At 41.6% G+C, this 26602-nt stretch overlaps 1 protein-coding gene across 1 annotated transcript in view; it reads right to left on the bottom strand.

Annotated features, from left to right (window-relative positions):
* LOC137632248 (tRNA (guanine(6)-N2)-methyltransferase THUMP3-like) overlaps positions 1 to 26602 on the bottom strand; it is a 72555-nt gene that overhangs the window by 36711 nt on the left and 9242 nt on the right. The window contains exons 2-4 of the mRNA XM_068364140.1: positions 21222 to 21317; positions 15035 to 15112; positions 3703 to 3955 (exon numbers count right to left, since the gene is read on the bottom strand). Coding sequence (XP_068220241.1) covers positions 3703 to 3955; positions 15035 to 15112; positions 21222 to 21317 — 427 coding nt within the window. The remainder of the gene's footprint in view (positions 1 to 3702; positions 3956 to 15034; positions 15113 to 21221; positions 21318 to 26602) is intronic.

Below are 26602 nucleotides of genomic sequence, written 5' to 3'. Positions count from 1 at the left end.
GCATTGCGGGTTTTAAAATATATATATGTCACAACTCGCAATATACCACTTTTTCTGTACTCACTCGAGATCTTACATGGCCCCGTTATTGGCAAACAGGTGGGAGTCAACCAAACACAGAATAGAGATTTGTATCCTGAGACCTCAATGGCCATGGAGCACAGCAATGTCACCTCACAGTATCTCGCCTTGTACAGTACTTTCTCCCAAATGCACATCAGTTTTGTTTACATCGGATTACAGTAACTTGTGTTCCTGCGTTTAGTGAAGTTTTAGCGTGGTCTTACTTTTGTTTCAATCCTTATGATGCCACCCAAACACCCTATTCCTTTTATGGCCTCTGGTAGTGAGCCTAAGTGACTAAGGAAGGTGCAGACCATAGTTGAGGAGGCAAAACTTCTCGCCATGTTGAAAGAAGGCATTAGTTTTGCGGAAGTCGGACACCTTTACAACATCAAGTGGACCACTCGTAACATTAAGAAAGATAAGAGAAATATCATAGTCATCATTCAAGCTAAAAAAATTAAAGAGAGAGAGAGAGAGAGAGAGAGAGAGAGAGAGAGAGAGAGAGAGAGAGAGAGAGAGAGAGAGAGAGAGAGAGAGAGAGAGAGAGAGAGAGAGAGAGAGAGAGAGAATGTAAAATTACAACTGTTTAATGATTAAATAACTTTTAATAAGGTTTACTGTAACTATTTATATACTTATAACTATATATATATACTGTGCACATATAAAATTTTCATAAATATGAAAGTGTTTCCTGTTAAAACTGTATGAATGGGGGAAAACATAATACATATAGAGGGTGGTTTAATATTAGCATGGGGGAGGTTTATAAAGGTTTAAAATATAGGTAAATAATAAAATAAATAGGGCCTTGCTCATTTGCGGATTTTCACCAATCGCGGGGTGGCCTGGAACTAATTATCAATGATAGATGAGGGAATACTGTATACATAATATATCACTCCCAAATAGCACATGGATGGACAATATGTGAAAAAGACGCATGTTCCAAGGTTGATTTGGCAGTGTGTCTAGACCCACCCAAAACAAACTTTGTGCTCTGAACAGACAACAAGTGCTCAACTTATTCGGGATAGTATGGAGCCTTTTCTTACGATAGAGAAGACGAGAGGTTGATCTCGTAGGAGACAAAGTGCTTGAAACAGGCTAGTGAGCATTTGTATCATAAACGACTTGGTACATACTTCTTCTCTTGGTACATACTGTACACCCAAATTCAAGAGATTGTTGATAGTATGCCACTAAACTGATCAGATCTTTTTATGAGGGCACTGCATTCAGTACGAGACCAACTATGTTTGCAAAACAGGGCGATCCAAAGACTGTACCCAGAGGGATGACTCTCTCTATACAGAGAGAGGGATATTTTTGGAAGGGGAGAGAAGCACGAGCCCCTTATTCCAACCAACCATTCGGTATGAGCTCTCATTCTTGTGAGATAAGTCCACAGGTAGCCGTATGTGAGCATCTGTACCACATACTGGTACATAATTTCAGGGATGGAACATTTATGGTACATGTCCTCTCGCCTCTCAAAACATTAATTATCTAGCCAACATAGAATTATCAAGTTTCTAGCCTTTCTAGAAGGTGAATGTGTGCTTTCAGAAGATGAGTGTTGAGGTGAAAATCCCTGAGGAGAGCGCTCTAGGGCGCGTGCAAACATGTAAGTTGTTCTTGTAGGAATACACAAAAGCAGATGAGGGACCGCACAAGTACAGATGATTACTCTACAGTGTGTGAACAGGTGTGGACATTCTGAAGGAGATCATCTTCTAGCCTTCTTCCTGTAAGAGCACAAGAGAAAACTTGTGAGGGCACGAACAATAAGGGTATGCTACTTAGTACGCACACGAACAGATGAGGGTGAGGGTGCTTTCATAGGGATGCATGCACAAATAATAAGGGAATGCACACATACTAGCCACTAGTGGGCACGTATCCATGGATGCACATGCGAACAGGTAGAGGCATGTGCAAAGTAGCATGCACAAGGGCATGTGCATAGTACCATGCACAAGAAAAGTGCATAGTAGCATGCACAGGGGCATGTGCATAAGTGTGCACAGGGGCTCATACACAGCAGTGAGCACAGGAGCATGTGCATAGTAATGTATGAACAGATGAGGTCGCATTCCTGTGCACAGGTAACACTGCCTCTCCCTTGTAGACAGAAACGGTGGGAGTTACATGAACGAAAGTCCTATCAATTAGTCCTTAGAACTTCTCCGTCCAAAAGTGGGAAAAGAAAAGCTTAGCCGTTCCATCTCAACAGGCAATGTGTGATGAGATGAGGAAGCACTCTTAGGTGTCCTTTGCGTTGTCTCGTCACCATCTCTCTTGGTTGTCTTATTCTTCATCTCCGGTGAAGGGAGTCACAGGGACTCCTTGGGAAGCACTGTCACTCCCAAGGGAGAGAAATAAACAGCAGGGGTCACGTATGTGCAACTCATATCGATCAGTCTTCTGGGACTTCTTGGACCATAAATATGAAAAGAAGGGCGGAGCCTCTCCATTATAACTGGCAGTGTGTGAAAAGATGAAGGTGAGCAGAAGTGAAGGAGGAATTGTAAGCTCTCCTTCCAGACCAACAACAATGACACTGAAGAAAAAGACCCTAGGAACTCTGTATACACAGCACTGCCAAAAGATTACATTTCTAATGTCTTCTGGACATGGGAAGATGCTGATGGTAATAGAAAGGGTGACATCCATTCCCTTCAACTTGGCAGCAGCAAATACTACACATTTGTGAGGGAATAAGCAGCAACAGGAATATTGTCAAACAGGAACAAAAGATTATGTCATCAGGTTACACAGACAACTGTCAATCAGCTACAGTTATGGGCACAACTGCAAATCACTTCTTCTTAGGTAATATCCCTTGCACACAAAAAACTGTCAATAATTATCTATATGATAAAACAAAACATTAAAACAGCCAGTTGACTGTACTGGGAGTACATCTGTATTCTCCGGCAACTAAAAACAAAAGTGGCTACTCAGTCTGACAGCAGTTGGGAGGGTCTTCCTTGCCACCCAACAGTAACTTTCGACACCTCATCATATATTTCAACAGAAGAGTTGCAACTACACTGCACGCAAATTCATATTAAAGAACAAGGGTTTGTATTAGTATAGAGACAAAGTAAAATTACAGTACTTGAAATCACACATTGCACCCTGTATTGCTATGTCAAATTCTACCATTATTCTCTTTTACTGTTGTTCCTTTTTTCACTATGGGGATTCCATTTTTTAAAATTCAAGTGTAAGTCAAAGCTAATTTTGTTTATTCTTTAGTAAAGTAGGTCCAGACACCAACATTAAAGTATGTCCAAGTCCCCTTTACCCTTTTTGCAGTTCAACATGAAATAACTAATGTTGTGTTTTTCTCCCATAATAAACTATATGGATGGATATATATTCAAGGACATGAAACAAATTACATAAATAATCTGATGCTTTAATCAGTTGGCAGATCCTTGTCCCATATTCAAAGTCTAGGGGATTGATTGCTATTCAAGATCCCTTTGTTCAGATGCAATTTACCCATGTGTATAAATATCACCTCATGATGAAATAAATTTGGTTTTATATATCAACTCAAGCCCAAGAACAGATTTGCTTGTATCCTTTCCAGGCCTTATGGGTTAATTAGTACATATGACATACCTCCGAGTTGAGATCCACCTTCAGTCCTCAAATGTTTCGGGATGACATCTTGGGGAAGATTAGAAAGAATATTAGAACTGTCCTTCAAGTTCCTCAGGTCCACATCTGGTCGTGGTTTTGCCAAATCATTCTGTAATACTCTGATTTCCTTTACAGGATCTTCTTTATAGTCAAACACTGTTTGCCATACCTTCATTCCTTTCCTCCAATCAGGCAACTCGGCAAATTTATAAAGCTTCTCAAAACATTTTTCCTGAAACATGTTATTTTCATTAGTAAAATAAATTTTTGAATATACTTACCCGATAATCATGTAGCTGTCAACTCCGTTGCCCGACAGAATTCTACGGGAGGGATACGCCAGCTATCACTATACTAGAAGGGGGTGTACTCACCAGCGCCACCTGTGGCCAGGTACTGCAGTACTTCTTGTTGACACCACCTCACTTTTTCCTCGGTCCACTGGTTCTCTATGGGGAGGAAGGGTGGGTCAATTAAATCATGATTATCGGGTAAGTATATTCAAAAATTTATTTTACTAATGAAAATAACATTTTTCAATATTAAACTTACCCGATAATCATGTAGCTGATTCACACCCAGGGGGGTGGGTGAAAACCAGTGTACATGACTAAAGGATAGCTAAGTATCCCGTATTTCATATAATCAGTTATTTCAGAATAACAATGAAATAATAAGTACCTGGTAAGGAAGTCGACTTGAACCGTTACTCTGCCTTTATTAAGTTCGTCTTCCTTACTGAGCGCAGCGTTCCTCTTAGGAGGCTGAATCAACTCTAAGGTGCTAAAGTATACAGGGCTGCAACCCATACTAAAGGACCTCTACACAGCCTCTAACCCAGGCGCTTCTCAAGAATGAATTGACCACCCGCCAAATCAAAAAGGATGCGGAAGGCTTCTTAGCCTACCGTAACAACCCAAAAAATAACAATAAAAGCATTCAAGAGAAAGGTTAAAAAAGGTTATGGGATTAAGGGAATGTAGTGGCTGAGCCCTCACCTACTACTGCACTCGCTGCTACGAATGGTCCCAGGGTGTAGCAGTTCTCGTAAAGAGACTGGACATCTTTAAGATAAAATGATGCAAACACTGACTTGCTCCTCCAATAAGTTGCATCCATAATGCTCTGCAGAGAACGGTTCTTATTAAAGGCCATCGAAGTGGCTACGGCTCTCACTTCGTGGGTCCTTACCTTCAGCAAAGCAAGGTCTTCATCCTTCATGTGAGAATGGGCTTCTCTAATCAGAAGCCTTATATAATACGAAACTCCGTTTTTGGACATGGGCATCGAAGGTTTCTTGATTGCACACCATAAGGCTTCTGACTGTCCTCGTATAGGTTTTGACCTATTAAGATAATATTTCAGAGCTCTGACAGGGCAAAGAACTCTTTCTAGCTCGTTACCTACCATGTTAGAAAGGCTAGGAATTTCAAACGATCTAGGCCAAGGACGTGAAGGAAGTTCATTCTTAGCTAAAAATCCGAGCTGTAAAGAACATGTTGCAGATTCGGATGTGAACCCAATGTTCTTGCTGAAGGCATGAACCTCACTGACTCTTTTAGCTGTTGCAAGGCAGACGAGGAAAAGAGTCTTGAGGGTAAGGTCCTTGAAGGAAGCTGACTGGAGAGGTTCGAACCTAGGAGACATAAGGAACCTTAAGACTACGTCTAGATTCCAGCCTGGAGTGGGTAAACGACGTTCTTTAGAAGTCTCAAAAGACTTAAGGATGTCTTGAAGGTCCTTGTTGGAAGAAAGGTCCAAACCTCTGTGGCGGAGAACTGAAGCCAACATACTTCTGTACCCTTTAATCGTAGGAGCCGAAAGGGATCTCTCATTCCTTAGATGTAATAGGAAGTCAGCTATTTGGGTTACAGAGGTATTGGTAGAGGAAACTGCATTGGCTCTACACCAGCTTCGGAAGACTTCCCACTTGGATTGGTAGACTCTACGAGTGGATACCCTCCTTGCTCTGGCAATCGCACTGGCTGCCTCCTTCGAAAAGCCTCTAGCTCTAGCGAATCTTTCGACAGTCTGAAGGCAGTCAGACGAAGAGCGTGGAGGTTTGGGTGCACCTTGTCTACGTGAGGTTGACGTAGAAGGTCCACTCTTAGAGGTAGAGTCCTGGGGACGTCGACCAGCCATTGTAGTACCTCTGTGAACCATTCTCTTGCAGGCCAAAGGGGAGCAACCAGCGTCAGCCGTGTCCCTTCGTGCGAGACGAACTTCTGAATGACTCTGTTGATGATCTTGAACGGTGGGAATGCGTAAAGGTCGAGATGGGACCAATTCAGCAGAAAAGCATCCACATGAACTGCTGCTGGGTCTGGAACTGGGGAACAGTACAAAGGAAGCCTCTTGGTCATGGAGGTGGCAAACAGATCTATCGTAGGCTGACCCCACAAGGTCCAAAGTCTGTTGCACACGCTCTTGTGAAGGGTCCATTCCATGGGGATGACTTGATCTTTTCTGCTTAGGCGATCTGCTGAGACGTTCATGTTGCCCTGAATGAACCTCGTTACTAGAGTGAGGTTTAGACTTCTTGACCAAATGAGGAGGTCCCTTGCTATCTCGTACAGGTTCCTCGAATGGGTCCCTCCCTGCTTGGAGATGTAAGCCAAGGCTGTGGTGTTGTCGGAGTTCACCTCCACCACCTTGCCTAGCAGGAGGGACTTGAAGTTCATTAAGGCCATATGAACTGCCAGTAGCTCCTTGCAGTTGATGTGGAGCGTTTCCTGTTCCCTGTTCCACGTTCCCGAGCATTCCTGTCCGTTCAAGGTCGCGCCCCAGCCCGAGTCTGATGCATCCGAGAAGAGATGAAGATTGGGGGTCTGAATCGCTAACGATAGGCCCTCCTTGAGAAGGAGGTTGGTCTTCCACCACAAGAGAGTGGTCTTCATCTCTTTGGTGACAGGGATAGAGACTGCTTCGAGCGTCAAATCCTTGTCCCAATGAGCTGCTAGATGGAATTGGAGAGGGCGGAGGTGGAGTCTCCCTAACTCGACGAACAGGGCTAATGATGACAGGGTCCCTGTGAGACTCATCCACTGTCTCACCGAGCAACTGTTCCTCTTCAGCATGCTCAGGATGCAATCTAGGGCTTGGCTTATCCTTGGGGCCGATGGAAAAGCCCGAAAATCCTGACTCCGAATCTCCATTCCCAGGTAAACTATGGATTGGGAGGGAATGAGCTGGGACTTTTCTAAGTTGACTAACAGACCCAGTTCCTTGATCAAGTCTAAAGTCCAGTTGAGACTCTCCAGACAGCGACGACTCGTGGAGGCTCTCAACAGGGAGGCTCTGATGTCCGATAAGTGGAGGAATTTTGCAATATTCCTCATCAGATGCGTAAACACCATAGGAGCTGTGCTTAGGCCAAAACACAGGGCTTGGAATTGGTACACAACCTTTCCAAAAACGAATCTCAGGAATGGTTGGGAGTCTGGATGAATAGGAACGTGAAAGTAAGCATCTTTCAGATCCAACGAGACCATCCAGTCCTCCTGCCTGACCGCTGCTAGGACCGACTTCGTCGTCTCCATAGTGAACGTCTGCTTGGTGACATAAGCATTGAGCGCGCTGACGTCCAGCACCGGTCTCCAACCTCCTGTCTTCTTGGCCACCAGAAAGAGACGGTTGTAGAAGCCCGGGGATTGATGGTCCCGGACTATAACCACTGCCTTCTTCTGTAACAAGAGCGACACCTCCTGGTGCAACGCTAGCCTCTTGTCCTTTTCCTTGTAGTTGGGAGAGAGGTTGATGGGAGAAGTGGTCAGAGGGGGTTTGCGGCAGAATGGTATCCTGTAACCCTCCCTTAGCCACCTGACAGACTGGGCGTCTGCACCTCTCCTTTCCCAAGCTTGCCAGAAGGTCTTGAGTCTGGCTCCTACTGCTGTCTGGAGAGGAGGAGAGTCAGTGTTTGCCTTTTGAAGTCTTGGGACCTTTCCTAGACCTGCTCCTGGAAGAGTCTGGACGGGAGCTTCCTCGGCTGGGGGCTCTGCCACGAAAGGGCGGAATAAACCTTGTAGCAGGAGTATCAGCCACTGGGGTGCGGTAAGTCCTGGGAACTGAGGGAGCAACCTTAGTCTTATGAGCTGAAGAGGCCACAAGATCATGAGTGTCCTTCTGAATCAGGGCCGCAGACAAATCCTTGATAAGCTCTTCGGGAAACAAGAACTTAGAAAGCGGAGCAAAAAGGAGTTGAGACCTTTGACAAGGTGTGATGCTGGAAGAAAGAAAGGTGCAAAGTTGCTCCCTTTTCTTAAGAACTCCTGACACAAACATTGAAGCAAGCTCGCCAGACCCATCCCGAATTGCTTTATCCATGCAGGACATTAAAAGCATGGCCGAGTCCTTATCCGCAGGGGAGGTCTTCTTGCTCAGGGCCCCCAGGCACCAGTCTAGAAAATTGAACATCTCAAAGGCACGAAATACACCCTTTAGGAAGTGGTCTAAATCGGAGAAGGTCCAGCAAACCTTAGAGCGCCTCATTGCTGATCTACGAGGAGAGTCGACCAAACTTGAGAAGTCAGCCTGGGCAGAGGCAGGGACTCCCAAGCCTGGTTCCTCTCCTGTGGCATACCATACGCCCGCCTTAGAAGTGAGCTTAGTAGGTGGGAACATAAAGGAAGTCTTCCCTAGTTGCTGCTTAGACTGCAACCACTCCCCTAATATTCTTAAAGCTCTCTTAGATGACCTAGCAAAGACGAGCTTAGTATAAGTTGACTTAACAGGTTGCATGCCCAGCGAAAACTCAGATGGAGGAGAGCGGGGAGTAGCAGAAACAAAATGGTCCGGGTATACCTCTCTGAAAAGAGCCCGGACCTTACGAAAGTCAATGGGTAGAGGAGAAGACTTGGGTTCTTCCACATCTGATGAGGGATCCAGGTGCGCAGCTTCCTCCTCAGAAACCTCATCACCAGAGTGTAGCGAAGTGAGAGGTAATGTAACAGTGGTATGCTGAACAGCAGAATCTGAACAAGCGGGTGCATAAACGCTTGTGGTTTCATCCTCAAGTCTCTGTTGCTGAGTTAAAACCTGAGGTTCAGGCTGCAAAGACTGGTCAAGAAGAGTAGAGGAAGGTAGGCGCATGGGTTGAGGTGGCTGACTCCTAGCATGAGTTTCTTGTCTCAAGAGTTGCGCTTGCTGTAAGGGTTGCGGATGCGCAGTAGCAGGTTCCTGAGGAACGAGTTGAGGTTCCTGAGGTGTGAGCTGCGAGAGTTGAGGTAGCGGCTGCGCAGAACGCAGTTCTTGTCTCGCGAGTTGAGGTTCCTGAGGTGCTAGCCTAAGGAGTTGAGGCTCTCGCCTTGAGGAGGGTTAAGGTCGCTGCAGCGAGTGCTGAGGTGGCTGCCTCATGGATGGAAGAGGTTGTCGTACCTCAAGAGATTGTTGCCTCGCTGGTGGAACCGCAAGCGGAAGCGGAGGAAGTAAGGCATAAGACTCTTGCTCCCATTGCTGAGGTTGCCTTAAGGAAGGCCGAGGTTGCTGCACACCGCTGGTAACTGGCAACTCAGTACGCGGTAAGGTATCCTGAGGAACCTCAACTTCGTACGCCTGGCAGACTGGACTGCGGTGAGGCGGAGCGATCGCAGGAGGAGGTGTAACCTTCTCAGCCTGACACTCACGCATTAAGACCGCAAGCTGTGACTGCATGGACTGCAGCAAAGTCATCTTGGGGTCGACAGACGCTAAGGTCTGCTGAGGCAAAGCCTTAACAGAAGATGAGGTCTGTTGCGGCATCACCTTACCTCTCTTAGGAGGTGTGCAGTCACCTGATGACTGCGGAGAGTCAGAGCTAATCCAATGACTGCAACCAGGTTGTAGAACTCTTGAGGTCTGGACTTTGCGTTTGAGAGGTCTTGAGACCTGAGTCCAGCGTTTTCTCCCTGACATTTCTTCTGCAGACGAGTAAAAGACGGGCTCAATCGTCTGCGGGTGGGAGTGACGGTCTCTGTAAGACACGCCCGCAACCACCGAGGATACTTCTGTGCGCCGATCAAGGCCTGCCGAACCCTTTTGCCCTTCGACATTGCTTCTCCCCTGGGCTTGGGAGCTTGCAAGAGGTCCCGGACTGGGAGGACGACTGGCACGCACAGAAGTACCCTCACGCACCACACTGACACTGACACTAGCACTTGGCACCGCACTGACACTAGCACTTGGCACAGCACTGGCACTATCACCTCCCACTGCACTTTTGACCTTAAGTTCTTTGACTTCTGCCATAAGAGACTTATGGTCACTAACCACCGATTGTACTTTGTCACCTAAAGCCTGAATGGCACGCAAAACATCGGACATATCAGGTTGAGCACAAATAGAAGGTTCGGGGGTAGCCACTACAGGGGGAGGAAAAGGTTGAGAATCATGAGGTGAGGAAAAAAGTGAAGAGCGAGAAGAACTCCTCCTAACTCTCTCTCTCTCTAACTTGGTTGAATATTTCAGGAATCGAACAAATTCAAGTTCCGAAAGTCCGGCGCATTCCTCACATCGATCTTCCAACTGACAGGGTCTTTCCCTACAGTCAGAACAAGCGGTGTGAGGATCAACCGAGGCCTTCGGAACACGCCTATTACAAGACCTACATCGTCTATGGGGTGGGGCTTGTGAAAGGTCAGACATCTTGAATCAAAGAGTTAGTCAAGGGGGATTCCAAATCAAGCAAAAAGATCGTTAACCATTAATCAAAATCAAATAAAAGCTATCTAAGCTAATTAGAAAAGTTTCCAGTATAGCGAAAGCTGAAATCTTAGAGAAATACTTCACCAAAAACCGTGAACAATACTCCAAAATCATAAGCGTATCCCAGAACGTCTTGCCGGAAGCACGACAGAGGAAAAAGTGAGGTGGTGTCAACAAGAAGTACTGCAGTACCTGGCCACAGGTGGCGCTGGTGAGTACACCCCCTTCTAGTATAGTGATAGCTGGCGTATCCCTCCCGTAGAATTCTGTCGGGCAACGGAGTTGACAGCTACATGATTATCGGGTAAGTTTAATATTGAAAAATTCATGATTTATGAAAGTATATAAATTTCATAAATCTGAAATTATACAAAATATTTTCTTAAAAAATTAGTTTTCTCTATATATATATAAAAAAATTATCAAATAGGATATGAGGAAATAATGACAAAATATTAGGTAAACCTTATCATTGATTCCAATTTTTCACACAGCAAAATTAATCATGTACACGATATGGAAATACTTTGTGCTATCACTCTTCAAGGAGACATGAGACAGACCAAGGAATTGTCTAGTCTGCCACTGTTCAGCTGTGGAGAGAGCTGACGAGAGGAATACAAGAATAAGCAATGAAACACTGCATTCACTAACCTCAAAACCAATCAATAATAAAGGTAAGAAAGAAATTCATAAAATTTCAAACCAATTCATAAGAATTTACCAAGTGCTTATACTGGTGAAACTAAACAAAACCTGACAACGCAGGAGCCTATAAAATTGATAATCTAATAAAAAAAAAAAAAAAAAAAAAAAAAAAAAACTGAATAAACTCAAGAAGGTCAGGTACCATCATATTAGGCTAGCTTTTGAAATTCTGATATTAGAAATCAAAACTCTATGTTCAGTGAATCTGATATTTAATTTAGTTCAACTAGATTATAGTATCATACTTAATGCTTATATACTTATTACCTTTCTCAGTATCCACATTCTTACAAGCAGGCACATAAAGGATGGTGAAGTAAGCATCTATACAAAAATACAATGATAAGCAGTGCTGTTTTACACAAGAACTCTTTATGAATCAAAGAAAATGCTTGTCACTCTTCAAATTATCATTGACAAAGTCTGAATCACCTGAACCCCAAACAAGATCTCATTAGGGATGCAGCTGCATGGGCAAAGGAGATGGGTAAAAGACATGCAGAAGCTACAAACTGAATCTACTCTAACATTGTTACCTCTCCCTATATTTACCTATAGGTGTATTGTACAGCCTTTAGCTCTCTGTTCAGATTAACATTGTCAATCCTGCATCTGGGCTTTGGCCAAAGATTCCCACTTTCAATACCTAATAACATGCCACTATTAACAATCCTACATGGGATACCTAGCAAGTAAGGACCTGGTGACCATACATTCCTGACAAGAATGAGACTTAGAACACATATGTACCTAAATAAGCCTCGTAAACAACAAAGCGAGTACAATCAAAAGATATGAAAAAGCGAATCACAAGGCAATTCACTTTAAAGGAATAAGGAGCCCAAAATGGTGATCGAGGAAGATAAACCCTAATTAGTACACCAGCTCTATCATTAAGAATGGGGCTGTTGTATTTTAAAATTATTGTTGAATCTCTTTTTACTTTCATGGAATAGCTATTGAAACTTGGGAAGATTCATTTGAAATACATAATACCTAAAGCATTAAACTAGCATATCATTATTATTATTATTATTATTACTTGCTAAGCTACCACATTAGTTGGAAAAATAGGATGCTATAAGCCCAGGGGCATCCAACAGGGAAAATTGCCCAGTGAGGAAAGGAAACAAGGAAAAAAAAAATATTTTAAGAACAGTAACAGTTTACATAAAGTGAATATAAAGTAAAAGATAGTACACATAAAAATGGTTCAGACAAAAATAACTTACACCAAACAAATGACTGCATTGTATTATAAAAAAACATAAACAAGAACAATCACTTATTTTGCAGTGCTAAAACGAGATAAAAACATTCATGGTGTTAACATGATGTCACCTTCTAGTCAAGTCACAGTGACTACTGAGGCTATTATGTTTCTGAGGCTATTAGTTTAATTTTTTATTTTTGTCAAAAGCTCTCACTTTGAAAGCATATACCGTATATTTCCGCGTATAAGGCGACCTTCATTTAAGACGAGGTACAAAATTTGAGCAAATTTTTATGAATTTATCTCATATCGGTAGTATAAGACAACTGGTCAATCATAACACCATCTGTGTATAGCCTAGGCTAGCTTTTGCAACACCAGATATCTTATGAAATATAGGTTATGTAAAGATGATGATATTACTTACTGTATCCTTATAAATTAAAAATAAATGAAATAACAAAACAAATCCTTTATTGTTTTCCTAGAACACGTGTCACCTAGCCTGCATTGTTTTGTTTACGCACATCAGCTGCTCACGTACGAAATGCCCGTTCCTCCTCTTTCTTCGTCTTCTTTTATGATCTTTGATGTTCTTTGCGAGTTTGTTATAAAAGCATATAATAATGTAAAGGTGGAAAGTGTCATAAAATAATTTTTAAAATACGGGACCTCAAATGCCATGGATGGCAGTGAAGACGATTTATTGTACAAATGCGATGACGAAGCCAAAGTTGACTCACCGGAACCAGACTGGAATCCGTACGATGATGGCGTATATGATAAATCTTGTGATATGTTCGAACAGTTTTTCGAAACAGACAGTGATAACTATGAGGAGTTTTAGTGGTGTTAGATTTATGCATGTTGCAGGTTTGATGTTTAATATTGATTGGAAATAGAGTTTTAAAAATTTTTAGGTTTTAAATGCAATACTGTAATGTACCGTAATTTTTATTGAGAAATAAAGATTGTACCGTTTGTAATCCAAAATTGTTATTTACAGCTAAAAATATCAATTTTTAAACAAATAAATATGATATCCTATATGTTATTGCTATCATAATTAACACTAGCATTAAATTTACTGAAAGGTTAGCGAGAGAAAAAGTTGCTAACAACGCAACCAATGCTCGATGTTTATATTTTCTCAGCTGTGCTCGTATGGTTAAAAGTTGGAATTATTCCTTGAATTTATCATTTATGCCCTTTTTGTAGATATGCCAATAATATATCCGGTAAAAATTGTTTCATTATTTTCATTATACATTTATATATCAATGTAAATCATTTCATGTGTGTCGGTAGTTATCACACCTCAACCTAGGCTAGCCTACTGATAAACCAGACATAGAATTCAAGGTGTGATTTTTATAACGGTAGTATAAGACGACCCCCCATTTTTAATGATTAAATTTTGGAATATAGGGTCGTCTTATACGCGGAAATATACAGTAGCACAATAAATCATGGAGAAGAATTATTGAAATATTAATAATGTACAATTGTGAAATCAACACTAAGCATTGTATTAAATCTCTTCATAAAACTGATACTTGTGTTAATTTTTACCATAAATGTATATATCTGGACTATATCAACTACTATAATTACCGTATGTATTTGAGTCAAATAATTATCGATTTAACATACTTATTCTTTCCCACCCTCTTCCACCAAAACTTTTCTCTCCATATCATCCTTCACGATATCTCGACATCTAATTCTCTGCCTCCCTCTCAATCTTCTCTCCCAAACAGGTTCCTCCCAAGCCTTTCTCACTCCCTACCCCCTACCATCCATTCTCAACACATGCCCACACTATCTCAGTTGTAACACTCTCATCACCTCTGAAATATTTACTATACCAGCCATTCTTATTTCATAATTTTCCAATCTATCAAGCAGTGTTATTCCCGTAATCCCCCTCAGTATTCTCCTCTCTGTTCTCTCAAGCTTTGCTTCCTCTTTTCGTCTAGGAGCCCACATTTCCAATCCATACATTAAAACTGGTCTTATTACTGTGCTATAGAACTTATCTTTTAGCTTGATTGGCATTTTCTTATCACATACCACTCCTGCTAACTCCCTCCACCTTCCCCTAGTAGATTTTATCCAATTCTCAACTTCAGCCTCACATTTTCCCTCCTGACTTGTAGTAGATCCTAAGTATATAAAGTGTTCCACCTGTTTTATAACTGACCCTGTACTTTCATGAACACCTATCATGTCCCTAACTTCTTTACTTCTCAACACTTACCCTCAACCCACCCCGCTCCAAAGTCTCTTGCCACTCTACTACAACCCTTCTCTGTAAGTCTTTCTCATTTCCAGCAGTAATCACCAAATCTGCATATAGGAACTCCCACAACTCGTTGTTTCTGATCTCTTTACTTAACACATCCAAGACCAACACAAATAAAAAAAGGGCTAAAGGCTGACCCTTGGTGTAATCTAACATTTACTTCAAAGGTTTCAGTTTCCCCCATAGCTGTTATCACTTTTGTCCTTGTTCTTTTGTACATCATCTCTACCATTCTTACCAACTTCTCCATGACTTTCAATTTCCTCAAATACCAAAACATCAGTACAATTTAATGTACTATTATACTGTAATTCAGTTAGGCATTATGAAAAAGAATAATCCATTTAATAAATCTCTAAGCCATTAAATTAAAATAATTTTTGAACAATACAAAACATCAAACTTACCCGTTCGGATGGAAAATCAAAATTTGTGACCATTTTGAGTATAACATTGACATTGTCCACAGACCGTAGTTTCAGAACCTAAAATTGAGAAGAACAAATTCATAAATTTTACAATAAAATAAAAATAACGACATAATATATTTTAACTACACACATCTAAGAAAGTTCTTTTTATTTTGGGATGAAATTTTCTATTGCAGCTACTAAGGGCTACAGACCTCTGATTAACACTATTTATACACACTTAGGGTTGGATTTATCCAGCACAGGTACGATTGCAGATGTTTTCATATTGTTTGTTAATGAGAAAACTGCTGTTACTAGAATAGCTTATTAGATATTTAAAGAGCTTCAGTTTTGAACATTTGGAAGAACTTCATATCAAAGACCTCACGGTTAAGGGGGGGCAGCAGCTGTAAAATTACCGATTTTACCAAAATTCAGCAATAATTAGTTATCACCATTTTCCTACAGCTATGGGTCCTAGCTGTTCCCAGATTTAAGATGAAAGCAATCCAAGGAATTTTAGTAGGTGATAATGACAATTTTGTGTGCGCATATCATACTGTCAAATTCATCTGTCACTCATTAGGCATCAACTGACACCATTATTTCCCATTTGGGTCAGTCATATGAAGAGAATAAGAAGAAGTTTTGGAAAGAAGTGAAGAGAGTAAGGAAGGCTGGCGCAAGAATTGAAGAGACAGTGAAAGATGGAAATGGAAGGTTGTTAAAAGGAGAGGAGGCAAGGAAAAGGTGGGAGGAATATTTTGAAAGTTTGCTGAATGTTGAGGATAATAGGGAGGCAGATATAATTGCTGTTCCAGGTGTTGAGGTGCCAGTGATGGGAGATGAGAATGAGAGAGAGATTACAATAGAGGAAGTGAGGAGAGCACTAGATGAAACAAGAGTAGGAAAAGCATCTGGTATGGATGGTGTGAAAGCTGAGATGTTGAAGGAAGGGGGTGTGACTGTACTTGAATGGTTGGTGAGATTGTTTAATATGTGTTTTGTGTTGTCAATGGTACCAGTAGATTGGGTTTGTGCATGTATTGTACCACTATATAAGGGTAAGGGAGATGTGCAGGAGTGTTGTAATTCAAAAGGTATTAGTTTGTTGAGTGTAGTTGGAAAAGTGTATGGTAGTGTAATGATTAATAGGATTAAGGATAAAACAGAGAATGCAATCTTGGAAGTACAGGGTGGTTTTAGAAGAGGTAGGGGTTGTATGAATCAGATTTTTACAGTTAGGCAGATATGCGAGAAATATTTTGCAAAAGGTAAGGAGGTGTATGTTGCGTTTATGGATCTGGAGAAAGCATATGATAGAGTTGATAGGGAGGTAAATCAGTTGTTGTTTGCGGATGATACTGAACTGGTAGCAGACACAAAAGAGAAGCTTGACCGACTAGTGACAGAATTTGGAAGGGTGTGTGAGAGAAGGAAGTTGAGAGTTAATGTGGGTAAGAGTAAGGTTATGAGATGTACGAGAAGGGAAGGTGGTGCAAGGTTGAATGTCATGTTGAATGGAGAGTTACTTGAGGAGGTGGATCAGTTTAGGTACTTGGGGTCTGTTGTTGTAGCAAATGGTGGAGTGGAAGCAGATGTACGTCAGTGAATGAATGAAGGTTGCAAAGTGTTGGGGGCAGTTAAGGGAGTAGTAAAAAATAGAGGGTTGGGCATGAATGTAAAGAGAGTTCTATATGAGAAAGTGATTGTACCAACTGTGATGTATGGATCAGAGTTGTGGGGAATGAAAGTGATGGAGAGCCAGAAATTGAATGTGTTTGAGATGAAGTGTCTAAGGAGTATGGCTGGTGTATCTCGAGTAGATAGCGTTAGGAACGAAGTGGTGAGGGTGAGAACGGGTGTAAGAAATGAGTTAGCGGCTAGAGTGGATATGAATGTGTTGAGGTGGTTTGGCCATGTTGAGAGAATGGAAAATGGCTGTCTGCTAAAGAAGGTGATGAATGCAAGAGTTGATGGGAGAAGTACAAGAGGAAGGCCAAGGTTTGGGTGGATGGATGGTGTGAAGAAAGCTCTGGGTGATAGGAGGATAGATGTGAGAGAGGCAAGACAGCGTGCTAGAAATAGGAATGAATGGCGAGCGATTGTGACGCAGTTCCGGTAGGCCCTGCTGCTTCCTCCGGTGCCTTAGATGACCGCGGAGGTAGCAGCAGTAGGGGATTCGGCATTATGAAGCTTCATCTGTGGTGGATAATGTGGGAGGTTTGGCTGTGGCACCCTAGCAGTACCAGCTGAACTTGGCTGAGTCCCTGGTTAGGCTGGAGGAACGTAGAGAGTAGAGGTCCCCTTTTTGTTTTGTTTCATTGTTGATGTCGGCTACCCCACAAAATTGGGGGAAGTGCCTTTGGTATATGTATGTATGTATTGATTATTTTCTTTTTGTGCTATTGTATGACATTTTTTCCAATGACAGAAAATAGGTTAGTGTGTGAGGGAACTCTTGAATCGATTGATAATTCGATGTGGATTAGTGTACTCTATACTCCTATCATGAAACGAGATACAGTACATGTTACATCAGTGTCCATGAATTATATCAATGGTTTCTCCTTTTGTATTTTTACTTACTCTACATATTAATCATGCCTAAGAGTAAGTCTTCAGCAAAGCGTTTATTGTGTTAAAAAATTTTTGAGCTTATAATGAGAAAAGAAGACGTGAACTTTAGGATATCCCATCACCACCATCTCCATTAGAAAGAATATTCTGGAAAGGGGGAAGTGGATGCAGCTGTTAAATTATGGAAAAGATATCTGGATAGAAAATTTAGGTATCATGTTTATGTTGGAGATGGAGATTCAAAAGATTATAAATAAGTAGTGGGCATGCATGAAGGAACTGGACCATATGGCACTCAGTACCAGGTGTTGAAGGAGGAGTGTATTAATCATGTTCAAAAGAGATTAAAGTTTATTTGGGAGGAATTGAAAAAAGTGTAAAAAAAAGTGATAATATAAAATGATATTGAACAAATTAACTTTACGAGTACACTCAGTGGCCTAAACAAACTGAGTAATATAATTATTTGGAAGATAAGAAGATATTTTGGATGTGCTATTAGAAGAGGTGCCAATAGGTGAAATGGAGAAAAAAATAATGGTCATATTTAACCATATTACAATTACGAATATCAAACATGACGACACACTTTGCCCAGAAGATGATCAAAGCTACTGCTTTTATCAGCAGGACATTGCAAGAAATGTTGAACCTAGAAACCATAATAGAATTAAAGTAAAACAGAGTGAATGATGAAGTTCTGTGTTCCAAAAGTTATTAAAGAACAGACGCAAGGTGTCCAATTGCATCGAGTCCTACAAGAGCAGTGAATACACGAACCACATACAGTTCATAGTACCGAAACATACTATCAGGAAACAGAACTTTCCAGATACATACATAACCTCTTGCCTAAGGTACATGGCTAGAATGTATTTGGGTCGTTCTCCCAAGTAAATACATTCCTAGTACATATCATCCCTTTCAAACATACGCCGGGAGAGATCAGTCAGGCATGTTCTCGTCACTTGGCTGGGCAAAGTACTGTAAATACATCCCGGTAAATACTTTCCCTTTCAAACATAGGAAAGGAGAGTATGGTCAGGGGTGTTCTTATCACTTGGCTGGGAGAGGAAAAGACTTATCACGTAATGACTAGTCACACCGCTGACTGCTAAAGCGGTGGCGAAACGCTTGGACAACAGAGGTAACTTGGAACGTAACGAGTGGACCCTTAGCACGCGGACATTGAGGTGATTGTGCAAGTGGATGTGATTGTGCGCGTTGAAGTGATCATGCTCATGAAGAGCACTGAGGGGATTTGTACCGTGGTGATCCTGGATGTTACTTTAAGGATTATGGACATTTAGGCAATCATTCTCTTGCCGGAAGTTGTGCTTGCAAAACATGGTCTCATGCTAGTAGATAATTATCTTGTGGAGACCCGAGAACCATGAATGACCTTCACACACACAAGTGGGGAAAGCACTTTATGCTCTTGAGACATAGAAAAACAATACGAGAAATCAACAATCACAGATCTCATCAGGCCAGCTCATGAAGATCATGGTCACCTAGTACAGGTAGCTGGTGCACTTGGAGATGGAGTCACTGAAGGGTCGGGTAATGGCCTAGCAAGAGAGGGATGAGAGCAAGGCTTTGTATCCTGACCAACAGTGCTCATGACTCATCTTTCACAAGACTTGGTATTGATAGTAAGAGCATACTTCAATGCCCTTCCAGGAGACAAGTTTAGTTACAGCGCTGTTCTTCCCATGAACCCATGCAAAGGAACCTGACTGAGACTCAGAAAAGCCAAACTGATCGATCATCCTAAGCTTGGGTGATTTTTCTGCGGGCATCACATCTGAAGATTCAATTGTCATCTCTGGAACTCTGCAACAGGCAAATAGGAAGCAGCAGTAGAAGCACATACCGATGTCTCTTTAGCCTGTACCGCTTCTCTCTCTATCGCCTGAAAAAAAAAAAAAGAGATAAATAGATACAAAGAGAGATCATCCTTCCCGACCCGCAGTGCGCATGCATGGTCTTTACAGGAGTTGTGAAAATCAATGTTTCTTACCGGTCAGCGTTTGACAACTCTCAGCACGATATCCACTCTTGGCACGAGATCAAGCACAGGTAAAAGGTGTAAAAACACCTCCACCAAGCATTTAGGCCCCCCTCAGTATTGTGCCCACTGATGTTTCTTTTACCATGGGATAACTCACTACTCACACAAGAAGAAAGTTTCCTGGAACACGCAATGTTTCTCCAACAAGAAAAGAAACAGTAGGAGTTATGAGTATAAGTAACTTCGATGATGTCTTCTGCTCATTCTCCTTCAGAAGTAGCAATTTAGATTTAGAGAAGATGAGGCAGGGAAGATGGGAGAGCTAGAAGTTCGTCTTCCCTGGAACAGTGCACGCCAATGATAACGCTCTCACGAAGAGGCCACAACAGTACAGCCAGGAAAAAAGTCCTTAGCCCCTTCCAGGATCAGTTTGCACTGAGGGAAAAAAGGACAGCACCCTCCCCTTTACACTCGGCGGCAGAGGAAATCTTCTTCTGATGAAGCACCAGTGATATCCAAGAAAAACAAACTTCCATAAGTTTACATTGTCATCGTTATTTATAGCCAAACACACAAAGGATAGAACAGCAACAGACATCCTGCCTGACAGGAAAAAGTATGTTGGGTAGCACTAGGAAGCATAGAAAACTTTTAATACATTCGTCAGGAAACATTGCATATCCTTAGCTTCTTCCATTAATATCCACCAAATAACACTGTCTGACCATTTATTCAAATATATAAAAAGCAAAAGTTTATAATAGCCAGATGAGGATGAAAGAAGTATGACTACTCTCGGGCAGCCGAAGTCAAAATAAAGGTAGTGGTACCTGTTAGTCCAATACCACCCACCAGACAGCCATCTGTTTATCTAAATAAAAAACTTTATGAACCTCCTGCTCTGCTGAAGTCATACTCTTATCAAAGGTCAAAGATTTGTGTTACGTATAGGAACAATTTAGCTTCCGGGCACACTAATGAATATAATTCTAATTATTATTATTATTATTACCTGCTAAGCTACAACCCTAGTTGGAAAAGCAGGATGCTATAAGCCCAAGGGACTCCAACAGGAAAAATAGCCCAATGAGAAAAGAAAACAAGCAAATATAAAATATTTTGAGAAGAGTAACAACATTGAAATAAATATCTCCTATATAAACTATAAAAACTTTAACAACATAAGAGGAAGAGAAAAAATATTCAATAATGTGCCTGAGTGTACCCTCAAGAAAGAGAACTCTAACCCAAGACAGTGGAAGAGGCTATGGCACTACCCAAGACTAGAGAACAAGGGTTTGATTTTGGAGTGTCCTTCTCCTAGAGGAGCTGCTTACCATAGCTAAAGAGTCTCTTCTAATGGAAATAAATGTTCCGAGTATCTGTATAAGAATGCTTAAATTCGGAAAAAAAAAATCATCAGAGACCAGGCAACTTACAAACACATCTATAAAAGCTAATTATTCTTTAACCTTTTGGCATAGAATATGTAAAAACAACTGTTCACCCAGGATAAAGGATTAATTTAAGCTTGTGAACTATTTCTCCCAAACAGTGTACCCATTACTGTCATGTTACCCTACCCACCTCTATGGCACGATCAACTTCGATGTCAATGAATATCCTTCCTCTTGCTACAATACATGGGGCACCCAGTTTTTCCCTGCATTCTTCTTGAGCCACCTGAAAGATATAAAATGAAAAATAGAGGAACTGGCTGTGTTGACATTGGATTTTTGGGTAATTTAATTACAAATTTGTCTGCAAAATTCACGAAATTACACTTAAAGTTTAGCCATCTCAAAGTTTAAATTTACATAAATTTTTTAACAACTTATAATGTTCATTCACATATATCCATTCCAGCCAACACTTTCTGAATTATCATTTTTAGTTTCAAAAACATCTATCACTTTATTATATCATTAACTATTTAACATTTGATCTACCAAAAATTGTGTATACATAGAACTCAAGTCAGTATAATTGTTCAGTGAAATTTCCTTAGTAAGTGAAGTATTTTACACAAGTATCTCCATTACTACTCTCAAGAGATTCTTTAGGATCCCCGTAGAGAAACAAAAACAAGAATCAACATTCTAGCATTTGTGGAGAGATGTGAAAGTAAGAGTATAGATAAGTTAGGTTAGAGCATTTACCTATAATTGCCCTTCACATTTCATACATATCTGCAGTATTGATCATTAATGATCTCTGAAAGTTCACAAGCCAAATTTCCATCTTGGGGATTTCCTATACTGTGTATGTTTTTTTTAGTGGTTATAACCTGACTTTCCATCTATAATTTTTTCCAGAAATTTTTACTGTCTAAGTCTATAATTTTCCAAAACCTTTGTTAGAGGTCAAAGTCATGTTCAGAGGAATTGTTTTTCCATAAAGGGAATGCTGATTTGTGCAATGTACAGCCAAAGAGTAATAATCAGTACAGTGAGGTTTATTGGCCTTAAACTGCATCCACACAGGTGACATGTTGCTTGAAGACAAATTGGAAACATTATGATGAACACAATAGGAGACATTCAGATAAAAATCTTCTGATATAAACAGGGACATCTGTTACAATATTGGGAGACATGTCTGCAATAAGAGTCAACTTAGTGAAACTGTTTACACTGTCTCCATGAGTGGCAGAAATGTTGTTAAGGAAATTTTGCTAGCAGCTACCTCATTTGTTTTTGTGTGGCCATCAGAGAACAAGGCCATCCTTATTATACAACAGGAACAGCAAAGCACACCAAACTCCAATAAACAAGAAAAATTAGAAACAATTTGTATTTTTCCTGTCCATACAAACCAGCTGAAACTAGCCATAAGATTTTAGCGGGTTGCTACTCCCCTCTGCTAGTTAGCAGGGGGGGGGGGTTCAACCACCCCGCTCACACGCGCAGCAGCTAACACAAGCCACTTTGCAATTGCAGGCAGGACTTCCTAGGGGATAGATGATGGCCGGCCAGTATGTGTAAAGAGCTTCAGGTTTGTATGGTTAGGAAAAATACAAAGTATTTCCAAATTTGTCTTTTGTTCTGGCACCAAATACAAACCTTTCAGCTCTTTACTATGGAGACTCACAATTAGGTGGGTGGAAGTCCAAGACCAACAGGCTGGTCACTGACCCAGGACGTGACTCTTGTGCTTCGCATGAGCTGTGGAAGGGCTCACCCTACCATGTCTCTAACTTTCAATGAGAGATAACAGCCTGAGTAATTGTGCGAAGATGTGAAACTAAGAAATGTGACTCGGCAAAGTAAGACTTCACCTGGTGCTAAGCTCCTCTTACCTGGATGTTACCCGACCCCTACCTCGTTGGGAAGACAGGGACCTAACAAAAATGACAAAGTTGAATGTACATTGTATTCCTCCTACCGATACAAACCTTGAGCTCTTTATTAAGGAATATACTTTCGGCAAAGCTAGAAGACTAGCTATAAGACTTTTAGCGAAGTATAACTACCCCACCGCTAGTTAGCGTGGGTTAATGGGTTGGGTAGTACCGGCTACCCTGCTCACACACCTGTGTTCTATCATCACTTTTGATAGCAGGCAAAACTTGCAGGGGAATAGGTGCTGGAGGGACAAATTTGCATAAAGAGCTCGTTTGTATCGTTAGGAAAAATTAAAATTACTTTCAAATTTTTCATTTGGTCCGTTACTAATATAAACCCTTGCACTCTTTATCATGGAAGACTCACCTTAAGGTGGGTGGAAGTCCTAACTAACTGGCTGGTTTTTGACCCGGGTGTTACTCTGTACTACGTACGATCTTATAGAGGTATCACCCTGACATCTCGCTAAACGTCCGTGCATGTGCACACGTTAGCGTCCTGAGCAAGGCGCGTGATTCTGTGATACCAACAATTTGGTGTGTCCAGGTAAGAATTCTCAATATCCTTGAGCTTCTTTGAACACACCATAGACATTAACCAATTCCCCCTCGCAACAAGATATGGGGAAGTAACCAATATAGGTGCGTATGCCAGATTACACAAAGGAAATGGTTATTACCTACAGACAGAGGAGGCCAGCTTACAGAGTACAGTAGGTGCTATGGCCCAAGAGAGGGGAAGATGAAAGAAAGAAAATGCCAGTTACTCTTATCATTCATCCCTGACTTATTCCTGGGTAACGTCTGCCCTCCACCATCTGCTACTTGTCCATCAAGGAGCTTGAGGTGTTTAAACCATTTGTTGTGCAGCCATTACAGGTCCCATGGAGAACGTTTCCATGTTCCTATGGGTTATGTCTTGCAGGTAACAGGCGGTGAAGGTCATCTGACGCTTCTACGTGCCTGTTTGAAGAACCTGTGCCAAATAGTAGTTTTTCTTGAATACTAGGGATGTACTAATGCTCCCAAAGTCATGAGCTCTAGGTTTCTGCACCTGCGGAGCAGAATCAGGATTCAAGACCAGGTATAAGACCTTGCGAATCCATGCTGAGATTGTATTCTTTGTGATTCTCCTTTTAACCCTCTGTGTTCTAACAAACAATACGCTCACTTGGGGGCGAGCTCCCAAAGTTCTTCTCAATTCGGAAGGGCCAAAATCTAGGATTCGTTACTGTCTGATTTTGAATCTTGGTAAAATAAAATCAGTGACGAAGCCAAGCATTACCTGTCCCCATCCCCTTGAATGGAAGATGTCGTAGGAAGACCATGAAGTTCGCTTACTCTATTGGTCCAGTCCAGAGCTGGCAGAAAGACAATTTCAAGACAGGTGAAGATCTGATGCCTGATGTAATAGTTTGTGAGTAGCTCCTTTCAGTGATCGTAGTACACGAACTACGTTCCGTGGCGGTGGTCTAACTTCTGGCTGAGGACAGGTAAGCTTGAAACTCCATATGAGGAGAGACAATTCCAATGATGAGGGAATATTAACTCCCCTCAGTCTAAAGGTCAGTCTCAAGGCTGAACAATAGTCTCTCACCACCAAGACTGAGAGGAGTTTTTCCTCCCGAAGGTACAAGAGAAAACCCCACTATTACTAGGATAGTGACGACAGGAGGAGAGATACTCCTTCCACAACACCAACCACCGAAGACTGCCCACTTTGCATGGTATACTACAGATGAATATTCCCAAAGGTACCCAGACATCCTTTTTGAAACAGAAGGCAAAAGGCATCTCTTTGCAAGGAGATGCTAGATAACCTCCATGCGTGAAGATGTAGGACTATACGGTTTTGTGGTAATTCTTAACATGTGGCTGTTCGAGTAGATCGTGACATGGAGGGAGTTCTCTCGGGACCTCTGTGAGAAATTGTAGAAGGTTCGGAAAATTCTACGTGGTGCCATGGCAGTGCTATGAGTGTCATTGATAGGTTGTTGGATGCTCTTACCTTGTTAAGTAGTCTTCTCATTAGGCAAAACAGGGGGAACACATGGACATCTATGTAGTCCCACTATTATTGAAAAGCATCTTGCTAAAGTGCTAGGGGATCCGGTACTGGAGAGCAGTACAGCAGGAGCTTGTTGTTCAGTGATGCTGTGAACAGATCCTCCTTCGGGGAACTCCACAAAGTCAGGCGTCTGTTGACTACTTGATGATTCAAAAACCACTTGGAGCCAACTATCTAAGTCACTCTACTGAAGTTGTCTGCGAGCACATTCATCTTGCCCGGGATGAATCGAGCTGATAGGGACACCGAGTTGTCTTCTGACCATCTCAACATCTCCCCAGCTAGATGGCATAGGTACTATGAAAATGTTATTTTCATTAGTAAAATAAATTTTTGAATATACTTACCCGATGATCATATAGCTGTCAGCTCTGCTGCCCGACAGAAAAACCTACGGGCGGAATACGCCAGCGATCGCTATACAGGTGGGGGTGTACATCAACAGCGCCATCTGTCGAGTAGGTACTCAAGTACTCTATGTCAACACAGAACCAATTTTCTCCTCGGTCCACTGGGTCTCTATTGGGGAGGAAGGGTGGGTCCTTTAATTTATGATCATCGGGTAAGTATATTCAAAAATTTATCTTACTAATGAAAATAACATTTTTCAATATTAAACTCACCCGATGATCATATAGCTGATTCACACCCAGGGGGGTGGGTAGAGACCAGCATATATGTTAACCTTAAGAGCTAAGTATTCCGTATTTCATTTTAGCAGTTATTCAAAATAACAAACATAAAATTAATAAGTACCTGGTAAGGAAGTCGACTTGAACAATTACTCTGCCTTTTTAAGTACGTCTTCCTTACTGAGCCTCGCGATCCTCACAGGATGCTGAGCGACTCCTAGGAGCTGAAGTATGAAGGGCTGCAACCCATACTAAAGGACCTCATCACAACCTCTAATCTAGGCGCTTCTCAAGAAAGAATTTGACCACCCGCCAAATCAACCAGGATGCGAAAGGCTTCTTAGCCTTCCGGACAACCCAAAAAACAACAATAAAAAGCATTTCAAGAGAAAGATTAAAAAAGGTTGTGGGATTATGGGAATGTAGTGGCTGAGCCCTCACCCACTACTGCACTCGCTGCTACGAATGGTCCCAGGGTGTTGCAGTTCTCGTAAAGAGACTGGACATCTTTAAGGTAAAATGATGCGAACACTGACTTGCTTCTCCAATAGGTTGCATCCATTACACTCTGCAGAGATCTGTTTTGTTTGAAGGCCACTGAAGTTGCGACAGCTCTAACTTCATGTGTCCTTACCTTCAGCAAAGCATGGTCCTCCTCATTCAGATGGGAATGAGCTTCTCGAATTTAAAGCCTGATATAATAAGAAACTGCATTCTTCGACATTGGTAAAGAAGGTTTCTTAATGGCACACCATAAAGCTTCTGATTGTCCACGTAATGGCTTAGTCCGTTTCAAATAGTACTTAAGAGCTCTTACTGGGCATAGTACTCTTTCTTGTTCATTTCCAACCAAACTAGCAAGGCTTGGAATTTCGAACGATTTGGGCCAAGGACGAGAAGGAAGTTCTTTTTTGGCCTAAAAACC

This window comes from Palaemon carinicauda, chromosome 41, assembly GCF_036898095.1.
Source record: "Palaemon carinicauda isolate YSFRI2023 chromosome 41, ASM3689809v2, whole genome shotgun sequence".
NCBI lineage: Eukaryota > Metazoa > Arthropoda > Malacostraca > Decapoda > Palaemonidae > Palaemon > Palaemon carinicauda.
The sequence above is the reverse complement of the archived record's forward strand: the minus strand, read 5'-3'. Positions and strand labels throughout refer to the sequence as shown.